This window comes from Sturnira hondurensis, unplaced genomic scaffold (genome assembly GCF_014824575.4).
Source record: "Sturnira hondurensis isolate 20B ecotype Veracruz unplaced genomic scaffold, ASM1482457v3 Scaffold0005279, whole genome shotgun sequence".
NCBI lineage: Eukaryota > Metazoa > Chordata > Mammalia > Chiroptera > Phyllostomidae > Sturnira > Sturnira hondurensis.
Genome location: NW_028077910.1, coordinates 10,500,098 through 10,518,263, shown reverse-complemented (window position 1 = coordinate 10,518,263; position 18,166 = coordinate 10,500,098). Strand labels below are relative to the sequence as shown.

At 33.5% G+C, this 18,166-nt stretch overlaps 1 protein-coding gene across 3 annotated transcripts in view; it reads right to left on the bottom strand.

Moving 5' to 3' along the window:
- The window catches only part of BCHE (butyrylcholinesterase), a 79,820-nt gene extending 65,970 nt beyond the window's left edge, over positions 1-13,850 (bottom strand). For 2 of the 3 annotated variants that reach the window (XM_037046609.1, XM_037046610.1), the window contains exons 1-2: positions 13,709-13,850; positions 5,204-6,728 (exon numbers count right to left, since the gene is read on the bottom strand). In XM_037046609.1, coding sequence (XP_036902504.1) covers positions 5,204-6,720 — 1,517 coding nt within the window. In that variant the 5' untranslated portion in view covers positions 6,721-6,728; positions 13,709-13,850. The remainder of the gene's footprint in view (positions 1-5,203; positions 6,729-13,708) is intronic. The other variant, XM_037046608.1, reaches the window with a different exon arrangement.
- Positions 13,851-18,166: the final 4,316 nt, after the last annotated feature.

Genomic DNA, 18,166 nt, shown 5'->3' with positions numbered 1-18,166 from the left:
GCCCCAGAGCTGATAACTCTAAGTGACCAGGAAATAGCGAAACTCTCAGATGCACAATTCAACACACTGGTAATCAGGATGCTCACAGAACTGGTTGATTTTAGACACAAATTAGAGAAACATATGAAGGCCAAACTAATTGAAATGAAGGGAAATGCATAGGAAACCAATAGTGATGGAAAGGAAACAGGGACTCAAATCAAGGGGGTGGACCAAAAGGAAGAAAGAAACGTCCAAACAGGAAAAAGTGAAGTTACAAGAATTCAAAAAAATCAGGAGAGGATTAGGAACCTCCAGGACACCTTTAAACATTCCAACATCTGAATTATAGGGGTACCAGAAGGGGAAAAGAAATAGCCACAAGTGGAAAATTTATTTGAACAAATAATACAGGAGAACTTCCCCAGTCTGGCAAAGGAAATAGACTTCCAGAAAATCCAGGCAGCTCAGAGAGTCCCAAAGAAGTTGGACCCAAGAAGGAACACACCAAGGCACATCATAATTACATTAGCCAAGATTAAAATGAAGGAGAGAATCCTAGAAGCAGCAAGAGATAAGGGGACAGTTACCTACAAAGGAGTTCCCATCAGACTGTCAGCTGATTTCCCAAAAGAGACCTTACAGGCAAGAAGGAGCTGGAAGGAAGTATTCCAAGTCATGAAATCCAAAGACCTACATCCCAGATTGCTCTATCCAGCAAAGCTTTCATTTAGAATGGAAGGGCAGATAAAGTGCTTCTCAGATAAGATCAAATTCAAGGAGTTCATCATCACCAAGCCCTTATTATATGAAATGTTAAAGGGACTTATCTAAGAAAGAAAAGATAAAAAATATGAACAGTGAAGGGACAGCAAACTTGCAGTTATTAACAACCACACCTGAAACAAAAGCAAACCAAGAAGACAGCTAGATCAGGAGCGGAACCATAGAAATGAAGAACACATGGAGGCTTAGCAACAGGGAAGTAGGAGGAGGAGAAGGGGGGAGAAGATACAGAAAATAAGTAGCATAGATGGTAGATAAAAAATAGATGGGGGAGGGTAAGAATAGTAGGGGAAATATAGAATCTAAAAAACTTGAGACACGTGGACATAAACTAAACGGGGGAAGGGTGGGGGAGGGGTGTCCAGGGTGGAGGGAAATGAAGGGGGAAATAGAACAACTGTAATGGTATAATCAAGAAAATATATTTTTAAATAAATAAATAAATAAATAAAAACAGAGGTGTGTTAGAAGAAAAGATGGAACAAAATGCACTATGTAAACAAAGCAGGGGAAACTTTATGCATCTATCGGTATCAGACAAAGTCAATTTCAGGACAAAGAGAGGCATTTTATTATGATAAAACAGTCAGTCATGAACATATAATTTTTAAATGTGCATGTGATTAAAAGCATTGATTTAAATTATAAAAGGAAAGTCAGCAGAGATACGTGGAGAAACAAATGGAACTGCAATTATAGTTGAATATGTTAATACTTATTTTTCAAAATTCAAAACAAGTAGACAACAAAAAGAAAGAATATCAGAAGACCTGGTGGGGTGAAAATTCCGACAAGTGTACTTGAATAACAATAAAAAAATAAAAATAAATAAAATTTCAGACAAAACAATTCAATAGATAGTCAGTTTTAAAATTAAAAAAAGAAGGCCTGAGTAACCACAAATTAGTTATTTACAAAACACACTAATACGCCATGTCAAATCACTGAAGAATGAACATTTTTTTCCAAGATCACAAAAAATAAACACCCATGTTGATCATATACTGGGTAATGAAATAACTCAATATATTTCAGAAGGGAAATGTTACAGAGTATAGTCCCTTACTAGAAGCAGGTTAAATTAGAAATCCATAATAAAATATCTAAAAATTTTACCAATATTTGCAAGTTAAATAACAGACTACTAAGTAACTCAAGGACAAACTAAAAAAATCACAAAGAAAAATGTAACATTATTTTGAGTCTAATCATAATGAAACATACAGTATACACTTGATATTTTTTAAAAAAGAGAAAAATGTATTAACATTTTATAAACCACTATCTTGAATTTTTCTGAAAGATAATTATAACTCTTAGCTCTACTTTCACCTTTCCTAACACCTTTCCTGTACTCCCACAGTTTTGGAAAATGTGGAAGTATAAATTTGCAATTTTTCAATATTCTTATTATTGACATTTGGAATGCTTAATTCTTTGTCGTGGGGACTGTCCTGTGTTTACTAGCGAGTTCAGCAGCTCCCCAGGCCTTTATTTACGAGTAGTAACTACATTCCCAATGGTGATACTTAAAAACAGCTCCAGATGTTATTACCTGGACTGAGAGTCAGAGTTTAGGTTTCCAACCCTAACACTTACTAACTTTGTTTCCATTGGAGCCTACTTAACTGTTCTAAACTTCTGTATTTGTCCACAAGTCTGCTTTGAAAAAGGATAATAATTCACATCAGAAGAGTAACATTGCATTGGCCATAGCGTCAACTCTTAGCAAATATGAAATATCTCTGTTTAACTGTGTAATTATTGACTTTATATAAACCCATCAACTAAAATGATGTCTTGGTATGACTAAACTACTTAAAAGGTTTAATTTAATTTTTTGGTCTATAGTCTTATTTATATGAATTTATCATTATAATTAAAATGTGTCAACCCTCATTTATTTATCATTAACATATGTTAAGCATAGAACTAGATTAAGATTAAACAACTGTTCTACTAAGCATCTCCCCTAGAAGATACAAGCAGATTGTATTGTTTCATCTGTCACTAGCCAGTGCCATAAACAAGACATTTCCACATCTGATTTCAGTGTTCTCCATTGTGACATGAGAAAACATGAATTTCTTGATCATTGCAACATGCAAAATATGAAGTCCTTTAAAATTATAGACATCGATAATTTTAAGAAATATTTATCATTAAACTGTTTATAATCTCTAGAATTGTAAAAAGTAAAAACATATTTAACTAATTTAATATGAATATAGGAAGAGAACAGAATAAGATATAAGTAGTTCTAATTCAGCTCTAGAAATAATTCTTAAGCAGAAATTTACTTTGATGTTAAAAAGGCACAAGATGTTGCACAATTTCAAATAATATAATAATCCATGTATCTTATAAAAATTACATTTTACTCATGCTAGCCTTTACAGATTCTCATTCAATCATTAACTAAATATTTGTTATGTGTATATACCCCAGTCACTACTTTAATGAGTATCCGACATTACCACAATTTTTCTATCAAGAAGCAAGTTTAGTCTCGTTGAGGAGGCTCAGGATACAATAAAAGATAGTGTAAGGACAAGGAGCAGTCAATAACTTCTGTGAGAGAAAAAAAGTTGTCTGAAGGGATTAAAACTCTAAGAATTATAAATACACTTGATGAAACATTAGTTGCTGAGGACCTTAAAAAACAGCAAGATTTGTATTATTAAAAAGAAGAGGGTAATTGTCCTAAACAGGCCACAGAGCAAGAACAAGGCGAAACTTGAAATCTCTGATACTCATGACATAACTGCCCTAACAAGTAGCCAGGCCTTGTTGAGAAATATGATTGGCAGCAAGACTAGAGAGACTTTTTAATGCCAGGTGGAAGAAGTTTAGCTTTATGCACAGTCAATTACTATCAACATTTTTTAGGAATTATATCACAAAAAGTATTTTGTAGAAAGATACACGGAGTAACATGGATTACAATCACTTTCAAGTGGGAGTTGGAAAAGAAAACGGGAAAACAATAATATCGCTATCAACATTCTGTTCGATTATAAAAGGCAGTATGACTGATTGGATTAGTGAATCAATTAATTGATGATTTTTGATAAGCACTCCTTTTAAAAAATGATGCCCACATTTCTATTTTTTATTATTCTAAATGACACAAGTTAGTCTAGTGTATAAAATTAATTTTTGATTTACAAAGGCAGTTTTTTTAAAGTCTTATTTTCTATATACACAATTATGTATATAAAATATACAAATTAAAATATATATTCAAGCAGATTATTTTTCTGACTCTTGTTTTAAAGATTTTATATATTTATCTTTAGAGAGAGGGGAAGGGAAAGAGAAAGAGAGGGAGAGAAAGGTGTGCAAGATTGATATGTTACCTCCCATGCACCCCAAACTGGGAATGTGGCCTGCAACCCCAGCATGAGCCCTGACTGGGAATCCAACCCACAAACTTCCAGTTCACAAGCCAATGCTTAGTCCACTGAGCCACACCAGCCAGAGTGGACTCTTGAGGATATATTATACTATTTTTACCATCTGAGGGAACATGTGTTATTTTGTAAAGTTCTGTTTTCTTCTTATCAGCCATATGACTCCTCAAGTGGAAAAACAACTTAGCTAAACATGAGGAGCCTTGTAGCTCTTAAGACATTTCACCTGAAAGTTCTGAGCACACCTGTTAAGAGAAAAAAATCAACAAAATGGCAAACTCTGTATATCGGGCAATCTAAGGACCAGCCCCACGACCATGTTACCCTTCGGTTCCCTGAGCCAGTGTGTTTCTGCATGTATTAGTTACCAGTGTCCCCCTGCTTAAAAACATGAGAAGATAAATTTCTACTCTTTCCAAAACCTGTGAACATGAAGAATTTTCAGGTTAAAGCCCTGGCTGGTGTAGCTCAGTGGATTGAGCGCGGGCCTGCGAACCAGACAATCGTGGTTCAATTCCCAGTCAGGGCACATGCCTGGGTTGCAGGCCGGTTCCTTGCAGGCTAACTACCAGCAGGGGATGCACAAAAGGCAACCGTACATTGATGTTTCTCTCCCTCTCTCCTTCCCCTCTAAAGATAAATAAATAAATAAATAGATCTTTAAAAAAAAAAAGAATTTTCAGGTTAAAAGCACGGTCACAGTAATTTCAGTTCTCAAGGTAAACATCTATTTCTGTACAAACTTTAGCTTACATTGCTAAAGTGTTCTGCAGTTATTTTGGAAATGATACCACAAAATATTTTTTTCATAGAAGTGGGTTGACGGTTTCTTTCAAGCGCACCAATGCAAAGAAATGAAATCCACTACATAATAAAAAACAAAACCAACCTAAAGTACAAAGAGAATAAATATTTAAAATGTTTCTGCCCTTTTAATGAAGTTTGCATCAGACACCAAGTAAAGCTAAGCAACAAAACAAGATGAACAAAACGAAACCAGAATAATTACAAAAATTGTCACTTACCCATGTTTTGCAAAATTTGCCCAACGTTTCATTATGGATCTACTCAAAATTTCCTCAGCTTTTGTGTAATTCATTCTTCTCTCCAGAGGTAAGCCAAAGACGAATTCAATTTCATAACCATGCATTACTCCCATCCATTCAGGCCAAGGGAGTTTGGATGATTGGTGTTCAAATTTGTAGAAAAAGGCATCATTTCCCAAATCTGCGAACTTTCTGGTGAACTCTAAGGCAGGGCATATGAAGTTGTAATCCCCAACAACATCATCCAAGGCCTCACGGTATTTTTCAGCTCTTGGATCATCTAACAAGTCCGCATAATGGAAAAGTATTGATTCCCTTCCAAGTTCACTGACTCCATGAAAAAATATTTTTAAACCTTCTAGGAATTCTCTTCTAGTTATGATACTGTCATTATCTTTGCTGAAACCGGGAGAACCATATACCAAAAATGCTGTTCCTTCATCTTTATTAACACCCACCAAGACCTGGGTTTTTTTGAACTGTCCCAGTTGAAGTAGCGTGTCTGGCATGTCTGTGAGAAAATCACCGTCTACCAAGGGACCAAAGGGTATTTGCAAGAGTGTACCATAGGGAACAATGAATACTTCATTCAGAAGAATTTCCTGGGGGTCTTTATTTCGGAGGCATTTGATCGTCTCAGTCTCATTTCCTCTAAAGCAACCCATGAATGTAGCTAAGGTCAATGTTCTGTTTCTGGCTTCCTCAGGAGAGTTGACTGCCCAACGGGCATTAGAAGACCCACTTTGCAGAATGGCTCTGGTAAACAGTGGGTGGCTTCGAGGGGAGAGTAAGTGAAGGCTCACTGAAGCTGCTCCTGCACTTTCTCCAAAGAGAGTTACACTTTTAGGGTTTCCACCAAAAGCTGCTATATTCCTTTGGATCCACTGAAGTGCCATCTGTTGGTCAAACAAGCCCATATTCCCTGGTGCCTCAGAATTTCCTGGTAAAGCTAAGAATCCTAAGGCACCCACCCTATAATTCATTGAAACGACAATAACTCTTTCCACTCGTGCCAGAAACTTGCCATCGTAAACAGGCAAAGATGACGTTCCAGTTTGAAAACCACCACCGTAGATCCACACCATCACAGTGGCGTTTTTGGGCTTAGGTACTGGAATCCACACGTTCAGGTACAAGCAGTCTTCACTGAGGTCAGTATTTGGATTCCACATCTCCGATCCAGTAAAGCCTGGGAAACTTTGATCTGTGTTCTGATAGCAAGAATTGGAATATTTTGTGGCATTCCAAATATCAGACCACTTGGTCAAGGATTGTGGCTTTCTGAACCGAAGTCTACCAAGAGGTGGCTGTGCATAGGGAATTCCAAGAAAAGCTGTCACTGTGCCACCAAGAACTGACAAGTTTATCCCTCTGACTTTACCATTCTTGGTTGTAATGATGATGTCTTCTTCAGAGTGTGATTCCCCAGTAAGCACCCAGAGCAGAAGAAACGGCAAAAGAAATTGGATGTTTATCACTACACCCTTGCTGTGCATACTGCTTTCTGAAAGAGAGGTAAGTAGCAAGTTTTAACAGCCTTATGCATCTGGCATTATATTTTATTGAGATTACTAACTAATATAGAGCAGCTATAATTTATCTTACAAATGATGAAAACTAATAAATATGCAACCAGGAGAACCATATACCAAAAATGCTGTTCCTTCATCTTTATTAACACCCACCAAGACCTGGGTTTTTTTGAACTGTCCCAGTTGAAGTAGCGTGTCTGGCATGTCTGTGAGAAAATCACCGTCCACCAAGGGACCAAAGGGTATTTGCAAGAGTGTACCATAGGGAACAATAAATACTTCATTCAGAAGAATGAAGTATTCAGAAGAATGAAGAATGAAATTACAAAGGTTTATGTAAAAACCCAGAAAAAAGTTGGAGATATTTTAGTTTTCAATTTCAAAAACAAGTAATTGGAATGAAAAGGCAGAAACTATTTCCCTTTGGCAAAATTTATTATCGAACCTCTATAAGGAAGATTTAGTATTTTATAGGATGAGGACCCAAAGAAACTGGAATTGTTTTCTGGACGGCAGACGCATCGTAGTATAGGCTTCCCCCGCTAGGTGAGTGCTCCAGGAAATCATCTCTATCAGTGTACCAGCTGATATGAAGCCAAGCTGCACTTGGCTTCAGTGGATTTTTTTGAAGAGTCTTCGAATGTGTTTGCCCATTTCATAATGGGTGATTTATAAGCACATCTGCCCACACCATGCTAAATATTCAGCAGTTTTTGACCAAAAATGGCATGAATCACATGCCCCACCTTCCCCAAGCAATATTTTTTTTTGTTTTTTTTCTGGAATAAAAAAAAAGTCTTCAGAAGGAAATCTTTTGCCAAAGTGGAAAAGAATAAACAAACAAACAACAACTACAAAAAAACCCGCAGAAGCACTAAAAGGCATCAAACTGACGAGTTCAAAAATGATTTTGAGCAGTAGAAAAATATCTTAATAGGTGTATTGTATCAAATCGAGAGTACTTTGAAGATGATTGGAGTCTAAACATGTAAGAAAAAACACACAATTTTTAACAAATAAGTCCCAGGATTTTTGGGTCGCTCCCTTGTATAGGAAATTTTTCTCAAGCATGTACTAGTTTGTACACTTAGCATACACACCACCACCATAAGTGACATTAAATTGTAGTCTATTTATTACAGGTGTAATTTCTACCTTGTTTAGAGGAGGAAATAGAAGCTCATTCAGTGTCTGAAATATTTCCAATTCTAGTCATGCTGGCTGGTTCTTGAAAAAACTGTGAAGTAGGTTAAGAACAATAAAGGATCCTTAGTCTATTATTGTCTTTTTCTGTTTCCATGGCCCCTTCTGTGGTTCTTTTTTGCTTAATGGTTTATTCCTTCATGCAATTGCAAAGAACTTTTGCTTCTCCCACTTTTTCTAGTAATTTCTCAACTTTATATTTTTTCATAACTATCAAAATATAATATATAAGTAAATATATTATGTATATATGTAAACATATATATAAGTAAATCTGACCATGCTAATTAACACATTTGACTCACTAGCCACACATAATTTAATAATCAACTAATGTACATATGTGCAGTTAATAATCCCTGAGTGTAAAATTCCTTCTAAGTCAGTATCTCCTCCCATATATTATCAGCCACTGGTTCTCTCCATTAACACTGTAATTCAGGTAAAGAAGACTACATGAATTTTTAATTTATTCAATTTCAGAGAAATCATCTAGTATATATCCTTCCGATTTTTCCCAGAGGTCTTATAGTATTAACAGATTAGTTTCTGTAATATAAAGAATAAAAGGTGAATTATGGTATTATTTGCCATTTAACATGCAATGAATAGATTGTCCAAAATCTCTTCTGACTATACACTGAGATTGTACAAAGGAAGAAAGCTTTAGGCAAAAAGGACCACAGAACAGACCATGGATACAGATTAATTTGTATTTTGGTAGTTAAGAAAAAGACTATAGTTGAGAAATTACTACAAACAAGTGAGGAAAGATTAAGTAATCTTTGAGACCAACAAAATTATTACTGTTCAGCATTTTATTAAATAATATTTGTTTGAAGACATGAAAAGAGCATTGGGAGAGATTAAATCTTTATTAAATATTTATAGTGAACTCTCAAGATATTAAAAATAATATAATTAAAAACAGATTAAGAAATTTTCTGTGACAAAGAGGGAAGGAAAATACAATTCAAATATTATTTGAAAGAACTTACACCTTGATATAACTGAAAGAAAACCTGACTCAAATTGTCCAATACAAACAGCAAACTCATCCACATATCAGTGATAAAAGTCCCCAAATATGCAAACTATTCTCTTTAATACATTTTGATACTATAATTATAAATCCAACTAATGTGTCCAAGAAGCTAATCCTCTGAGCATTAATAATTTGTGTTACAATTAGTTATTATCATTGTTGTTTAGATTGTCTTAGAAGGCAGATGTAAGGTTCTATCTTTATAACCATCCTAGATATAAGATACTCATATTTTAAATGAGTCCAATTCACCACTTCTCATAAGATAGCTAATGATGAACAAGTGCTTTCAATTATCCAAAAACATCTGAATGGCCCATTGAGTATGTTTTGTTCAATGTCAAGTACTTCTGGATATATCTCTCTATCTATTTCTGTGTCTCTGTCTTTGTTGATACCTATAACTATGTCTATATCTATTTATCTACTCTATGTCTAATCTCTCTCAATATATACATACACATAAAATATACATATATTTATGATTTTCATATTTTTTAAATATTTTATTTATTTGTTTCATAGTGGGGAAGGGGGAGAAAGAGAGGTAGAGAGATCAGTATGTGGTTGCTTCTAGCATGTCCTCGACCAGGGACCTGGCCTGCCACTCAGGCATGTGCCCTGATTGGTAACTGAACTGGTGACCCTTTGATTTATAGGCAGACACTCAATCCACTGAGCCACAGCAGATAGGGATGAATTTTATATATCTTTTTTAAGTTAAATGATTATTATTTTTAGTGTTCTTAATTTTAATACAATTGAATTTGTGCCAAGATCAATAAAATATATTATTGAAGCATATAATATTTTAACACTTTTTACACTGTTGTAATATTTAAGTATTATAAATACATTAAATGGAATATTTATATCATAATAAATAAATAAATAATATTCTTGTAGACTTGACACTTACTAATACAATTTTATACTTCTGAAAGTTTAAGAGTCTTAGAGGCACTGCTAACACATTTTTTTCCTTTTAATAATTCCTTAGCCCTTTCTTTTAAATAAATGGAAGTGGGCATTTGGAGTAAAACAAAACCCTGTGATGCAATTATTTTCCTTTTCTTAAAATATGCTTTGGAAAAAGAAAGTAATTAAAATACAAAGCTAGTTTACTTTGAACTGTGTTTCAGCACATTAATCACAGCATCCCTGGTGGGAATCATTTCCCTCGTCAGCCTACCTCAGTCAATGTTCTTCAGCGTCTAATATAAGGATTGTTGGTTTTTTTCCTTAGTTTTACATAACTATTTTTTGTGTTTAAAAAACAAAAATAGCCCAGGCTGGTATAGCTCAGTGGATTGAGTGCAGGCCTGCGAACCACATGATCATGGTTCTATTCCCACTCAGGGCACATGCCTGGGTTGCAGGCCAGTTCCCAGCAGGGGACACATGAGAGGCAACCATACATTGATATTTCTCTCCCTCTCTCCTTCCCTTCCCCTCTAAAAGATAAATAAATAAAATCTTTAAAAAATAGAATCCTAATAATTTTTGGTCTCTGATAATTTTCAAATTATGTTTATACAATTTACTAATTATTACCAAAATGATTTGTTTTTCTATGTAATTAATAAATGTAAAAATTGTTATTGCATATGTTAAAAAATGTTTACTGTATCAGCTAAAAGGTTGTAATATCATTCTCATTCCACTTCCTTTGACTTGCATAATTGCTTCTTGTATGTTTTTATTTATAGTTTATGCTGAGTGGATCTTATATATGGTATGATTTATATGAATAATAATCTTTCTCCTTCAACAATGATGTATAATGAGTAATCACCCTATAAATTATGTAACTATTCTCATTAAAAGAATTAAAATAATTATGTAATTATTCTCATTAAAAGAATAATTCGAAGCATGTATTCATTAGAAGAATGGCAATATAATTCCAACTCACCACTATGTTACCTGCTGGAAAGTGTTACATACCATATTATTAAATATAAACTTTAATACTAAAACATGCATTTGTTCACACGCTTATTGTTAATGTAGCCTAACATTTTTTTACTTAGCTGCATTACTTCATTTAAATAAGCGTTTTGTAGTCTTTTCATTAATTTGTTATTCTCAAACCTAACCTGTTGCTCTGCAGTTTTATCCTTCACAGATGTTTAAATTTTTAATGTATGCCATCACAGGATCATATAGGGAAAGCAGAAATAATTAAAGGTAGCTATGAAAAGGTCAATATCTCTAAGCCATTATTAATAATTAAAATATTCAACAACTCTTAATTTTTTCTATTATAAATTCTGGTACAAATTGACTACTATCACATTCAATAAACACTTTAAACACAGAGAACACATGCTGATCATAAAAAACTACAGTGAATTTTCATGCAATGTACAACAATCTGAATTTAGGTTAATTAACTTACTTTAATAATATGTAATATTTGAAAGAAAGGCTGTAGTTATTGTTTGGGATGGCAAAAGGAAGCGAATGATGAGAGTAAGAAGAGGAGAAACCTGAAAGATAATTAACACTATAGTGTTCAAAGTTTATAGGATGCTTCAGGATGTAATAGTCAACTGGAAATTTTTGGAAAACATTCTAAATTTTTAAAAATATAACAGGAAATAAAGGTAAAATATTATTTTTATACATTTTGCATTTTAATACAAGTTTTTCAGTAGTATCAAAGTTTCTAGACCAATTAGTAGTTACAGTGTGAGTTAAGGGTATAAGTAAATGATTGATATACAGAGATATATATTTGCCATATGTTTTCCGTAATTAGATATCAGCCAAATTTTCTAAACAATTGTGCATCTTAAGATTCACTTCTCAAGAATGGTCGGGTAAATATTGATAATACTTTTCTCTGAATATAGAGTAAGTTATCTATACTTAGAATAATTATAATAAAATATGTCTTTATACATAAATAATGGTTCTTAAAATTGTGGGGGAGCGCTACATGGATAATATGATCTAACACAAGCACTGCTAAAATGAATTTGGTTAAATTAAAACAACTATGCTATTATACTAAACCTTAAAAGCTTGTTTTGTTGTGAGCAAAATGAAGTGGGGAACTGAGGAAGTCTGTTTATGAAGAGACTATAGCGCTGTCTTTCATGGGCCCTTCAGATACCCACTAGGCAACAAAAGGATGTATGCAGAGAGAAGACACTATATTGGGTATAAGAAACATAAGATCTGTATCTGTTCTCAACCAGGAAAAACATTCACAAACTTTTTAATGTGTGAATAATTTGAACATTTAATATTAGAGAGATATCTTGGATCTCCTTTGAAAGTTGAATTTGTTTTGGGGTTCACAACTATTCAATTATAATTCTCTAACATTTGGGACAATTTTTATAAGAATGAGCACATTTTGCTAGAAAAGCACTAAAATAAGGCAGCATTCAATTTAAATATGTTTCATTAATTATTACTGAGGAATAAATCAAAGCACAAACTAAATTTGTTAATAAGATGCCATTTCAAATATTATTAGCTTGTATTTAAAAACTGAAATGTGAAGTAGATCCCACATATTTTCTTAGAATTAAGCAGCAGGACATTATAAACAAACAATAACAATACATATAGGTGAATAAAGCAAAATTTTGCAAATCAAATTAGAAATTTTATTTGGTATCCACAAAGCCATGTTACTTAAAAATAACATAATTCTAAAGATTCTCATTTAAAGGATAAAGCCACTCTCTGAAAGCTCATTCTCATTCCTTTTAAAAAATAACTACAGATCAAATATATCTGTCATAACTACAAGATAGTTTATATTATGGAAAGCATTACACAGATTATTAATATCACCTCCTACTTGAGCTTATTATCATATAATATATTCATAAAAATTTGGAAGGCATACTCTAAAAGTAAAAAAAATACAAATAGAAATCACTAACAATGAAATAATTTTGTTCACATTTAGTTTACTTTTAATAATTCATACATTTTACTCAATACTTAATTTTCTGGTTATACAAGAACTGATATCATCAAAATAAAGAAAGGTTTACAAACTAAACTATAGACAAAAGTCTATATTTGCTTATAGACTATAATAAAAATCACAATAAATATAAAATAGTATGATATAATTTACATACATATTAAAAGAGAACAAACAAGGCAAATGGGCCAAAAGTTTGTAAATCCAATTAGGAAATATATTTTCCTTTTAGATATAAGAAACTTAAATTTTCCTTTGCCTATTGATACTGTTAAAGTTTCAGATGGCAAAAATGTTAAGTACCCAATCATGCCAGATGAGAGAATTATTGTTTTCATACAATTGAGAAAAATAGAGTAAAACTGGTGAAAGATCACTTTTCTTACTCTTTTAAGGAAAAATTCATTAAACATTTCATTTAAGGGAAAAACAGCATAAAATGTTTGCACTTAGGGAGAGTACTAAAAATATACATAACAGTGATTCCACAAGTGCTACGATCCATTATACAAAGTTGAACAAATTCTTTATTTCCTCAGCAGTTAAATGGACTCAGTCTGTGTCCCCTGAATAATAGGAAAATTTCATGCATGTGTCTGCTCACTTGTTTCATCTGACCTTTTCGCTATGGCTGTCCCCCACAGTGCACCAAAGGGGCACAACAAACACATGAAGGTCTCACAATCTCCTACAGAATGAGCTTCACAATAACTTGCGTTGCTGCACAAAGATGCAAATTCAGAGCAACTTACCCGACTCACTGCAACAAGATGATAAAGTTTGCAAGGAGTGGAAATCATGTATCACTTCAGGGAAATGCGGTATGCAGCTGCTGCTCCAGCCTGTAAATTGGACTGCACTGACATTACAATCAACTGTTACTGACAAAGCTCGCGAGACTTGGCAGCAGCAGCTAGCTCTAGAAGCAGCCAATCTTTACTTTCTGACATCTGTTCAAGGCTAATGGTATGAATGCAATAGTGAGTCATTTACAAAAGTATTACCGGATTCATGGTTTAAGATTGCAGGCACTCATCTAAGAGGGAAGAAAAAAAAAAAGAAAGAAATGAAAGCTTCTTTAAGAGAAGCTGAAGTTGAACAGAAAATGTAGGGGTTTTTTTAAACGCTACCAGAACTTCTAAGAATTTTTCCTCTTTTATTGACTATTTTCTTAGGATCATGTTAAGATTCAAAGATGTACATATTCTATAAAATGCTGTTATTGAAAACTGTGTGCCTTCAATTTGTGCCAGTGATAAAGGAATGTAAAAATTAAATTAGGAAACAACACAATTACTCCGAGGACAAAGGTATGAAAATCAAAAGATTAATTATATTAAGTGAGTGAATGTCTCTTATATGTATGTCCTTTTAATCCTTAACACTTAATAAGTCATAAAATCTCACTAATTTTCAAGGGCCCTACAGACAGTCAACACAAAATAATACAAAGAACAGTCTTGAACAAACTCTATAGAAAAAGCACCATTTGTCAGCTGGAAATATGCAAGCTCCCAAGAATGTCTGTGTGTCTTCCAGGCTATGTTTCTTGAATTAGACATTTGGAAAATGAAAAAGGAAACTACCTGTTTGTTAATGCCTGACTTTTCAGTGCAGTTACATTCCTTATCTTTTGCAAATGATTACTTTCATATTTAAATTTCTCAGTCTTGGCTCACTATGGACTAACCAGCAGACAAGTAATTGAAGATAAGCCCACTTTTGCTTTTTAATATTGTTTAAGATTTCAAACATATAAGAACTGCCATTGGTTACGGATACTACCTTATGCCAGTCATTGTAACACAGATTCCATAAATTATTGTATACTAAAATATATGAGTTAAATATTATTAATCATAATTTTAATTGATGAAGCTAAGTAAGACAAAAAGATCACCAACTTGCTATATATCCTATCACTAGTAGCTTTGGAATCAAAATTTCAACCTAGATTTGTCTGATGTCATTTCATGTCACCTGCTTCCAAGCTAATAGTTATTTTGTCTCTTGAAGTTATCTATGCTGGGAAAATTATTATGTAAGAGGTATTTATTAGATAAACTTTATACTACATACTAATAATTTACGGTTTATTAAGAATATAGTTTATGTAATGACAACTATTCTCTAAAGGAGAAAACTTGTTTAAAAATGGTACATTGACAATTACACCATGTTTTTAGAATGATAGCATTTTTGTAAAAATGTCATCATTCTGGCAGTCCACATGAAAAATAATCCCTTGGTTTAATATATGTTATTTTTTATCCAAATGTCAAAATTCTTCTCTCCAATGTAGTTCCAATGCATTGATGTCTCTATCATCTGTGGTCGGTCTTATTCTCAAATCCTGCAATTTCTGAGAGACGTCTTACCTATTGGCAAATTCAACAGAGCATTTGGCATACTCCCAATGTCTATCTACTCACTATTCTGTAAAATATATCACATGCATGCACATATTTTAATTTTAAACAAGAAGCTGAACAACAATCTCTTATAAACATTTTTTAAAACACATTTCCACTGGCTGACTAGCAACATCAGCTGGTCACAAAACCTGATGACTTTTCTCTGCTCAGATTTTGCTTCAGCGAACCACCTTTAGCTCCTGCCCCTATGGTTCATGATTTCTTGGCTGTGCCCATTATTTGATGCACAATTTCAGTGCATTTGTCTTTCTCTCTTATCTGAGGGTTTCTTTCTTTGTGGCTCAACATACATCTGCTGCTTTGCTTCCGCCGTGTCGTAGTGGGAAGACATAGACACAGGCGGTGACCCTCATTTCAGGATCATAAGCACGTGTTCCCTGACAGCCTGGTGGTCACATGCTTGTGCTGTTAGATGTGGTATATGCCTTCAGGTGACACTGCTGAAATACCACACCACGCTGCACAGATTTAACACCGTTCAGATTTTGCAACCATGTATGTTGAAGCTCAGGCAAGATAACTGAGACGGCTTGACCATGGTTATTGCCAGTTAGCCCATTGCAGTGACTCTGCTTTTAAGGTTTAGTGTAACTTAGTGACCACTGGGCTGGTTGTTTTCTAGATAGTGGTATTCAAGAAAATTTTAAGCAGTGTGGGAAAAATGAATTAGTAGTATAGATTGATCTTGCTTAGGCACTCTGATGTCATACAAGCACTCTACTTTTGTTAGCAATTTTTACAAGAACAATGCATTCTCTAAACAAAACACAATTTACAAAAAGTACATTTCTACATTTTACATATAACAGAGATAAAAAAGATCATATGCTATATTCCATTCTAGTTTTTTTAAATCTATGTATAATTGGGATTATAGATAACAATAATTAAAATAGGTTGTTATTATAATTTTGTTTCCTGTTTTAATGCCTTTCATATTATTTCGATTAGCATTTTCAGTGACTGATATATCAGCAATGTGTATAGCATTGCACTATTTGTTACTTATATGATGACAATAATAATTTTAACTATTAACTACTATGTGCATACACTATTCTGAACACTTTGACTATATTTTAATATATTAACTCATTTAAAACTCAGAACCACCTTTCAAGTAAGTATTATTATTATTCTTATTTTATAGTTGAGGAAATTTAGCCACAAAGAGTTTAAGTAGCATGCCAAAAATTATACAGGTAAAAAAAGTGATTTCTAATGTGATTTATGCAAACACTATTACATTTGGCAATTTTGTGTATGAATAATTTAATTGTAAATTTTGTTTATTATCTTAATATGTCCTTGCAAAAGTTAAATAACTCAGTATGACTTGTACAAGATAGTGGTTTTCTTTTCCTCTTTGGAGTCTTCTAAGATCCCCCCACTATAGCTGTTGAATAAGAATAGGTTTTCAACAATTTCTGCAAAAAAAAACAGAAAATGTTTTTACTCAGAATAAAACTGAACAAATCCCTGGAGCCAAGAGATCAGACATTCGTACCTGGATGTGGCATGTGTTTTAAGTGGATTTCTTGACGGATTTTAGAAGTGAGCCCAACTCTGTAGGCAATTCAATTGTTTAATAGTATGGTGGCAGCTAATATAGAAGTGCCTGGAGGCACTCGTATCAATGAGGCAAAACAAAGATTCTTTAAAGTGAATGAAGAATGAGTGATGGGGGTCTGAACTAGCCTCTTATGTGAAACTGATTCAGGAAATTCACAGACCACACTCCAAGAGGCAGAGTCCTGGGGCCTGGCTCCTCAGGAACTTGTTATTCTATCGTGTATATCGTTTGTCTTTTTTTTTTTCAGATTTAATCATGTTCAATTATACCTTTTACTTTAAACTTATTTGGAAATGTGTCAAACATAGTTTTTTATGTCTATTTTCATATAATTAACATCATCAATTATTTTTCTTTGACTTTAATTCATCTAACTCACTTTTGTTGTAAAAGTAAATTGTTTTAAATTTGTCATGAAAATGGTAACATAAAAATGGACAAAACAATTATGAAGACTTTATACACTTATCATTTTTCATGAAATAATTACTTAAACCAGAGTTTTTCCAAAAGATATATACTTTGACGGCTAAGGTACATGTGACTAACTACCTGCACAAAATATTATCAATTTATACTCCCATCAACAATTTGTACTCTGTCTCCTTCATGCTCAAAAGACAGACAACAGTATCGTGGTTTCCAGAGGGCAGTGGGGGATAGCAAAGCGGATCAGATATATGGTGACTGGGAAGAATTTGACTTTGGGTGGTGGGCTCACAATGCAGTACACAGATCATGTATGATAGAACTTTATACTTGAAACATATAGAATCTTATTAACTGTCACCTCCATGAATTTAATGAAAGAAAAATGAGCTGTCAAACTATGAAGACACGAAGGAAACTTCAATATGCATTACTAAGTGCAAATAGAGGACAGATGTTAATGATCACCACTATATAATATTCTAGAAAGGCAAAGCTGAAGATATAGTTAAAAATATCAGTGGTTGCCAGATTTTGGGTGGAGGGAGGGATAAATACGCAGTGATACTAGGATACAGGATTAGACTCTGATGATATTAAAACGGTGGATACATATTATTATATATCTGTTCAAACTGAGAATTTGTATGGCACCAAGAGTGAACCCTAACATATAATGCAGACTTTGGGTGATGATGATGTGTCAATATACGTTCACCTATTGTAACAAATGTCACATTCTGGTGGGGGGTGCTGATGATAGGTAATACGAT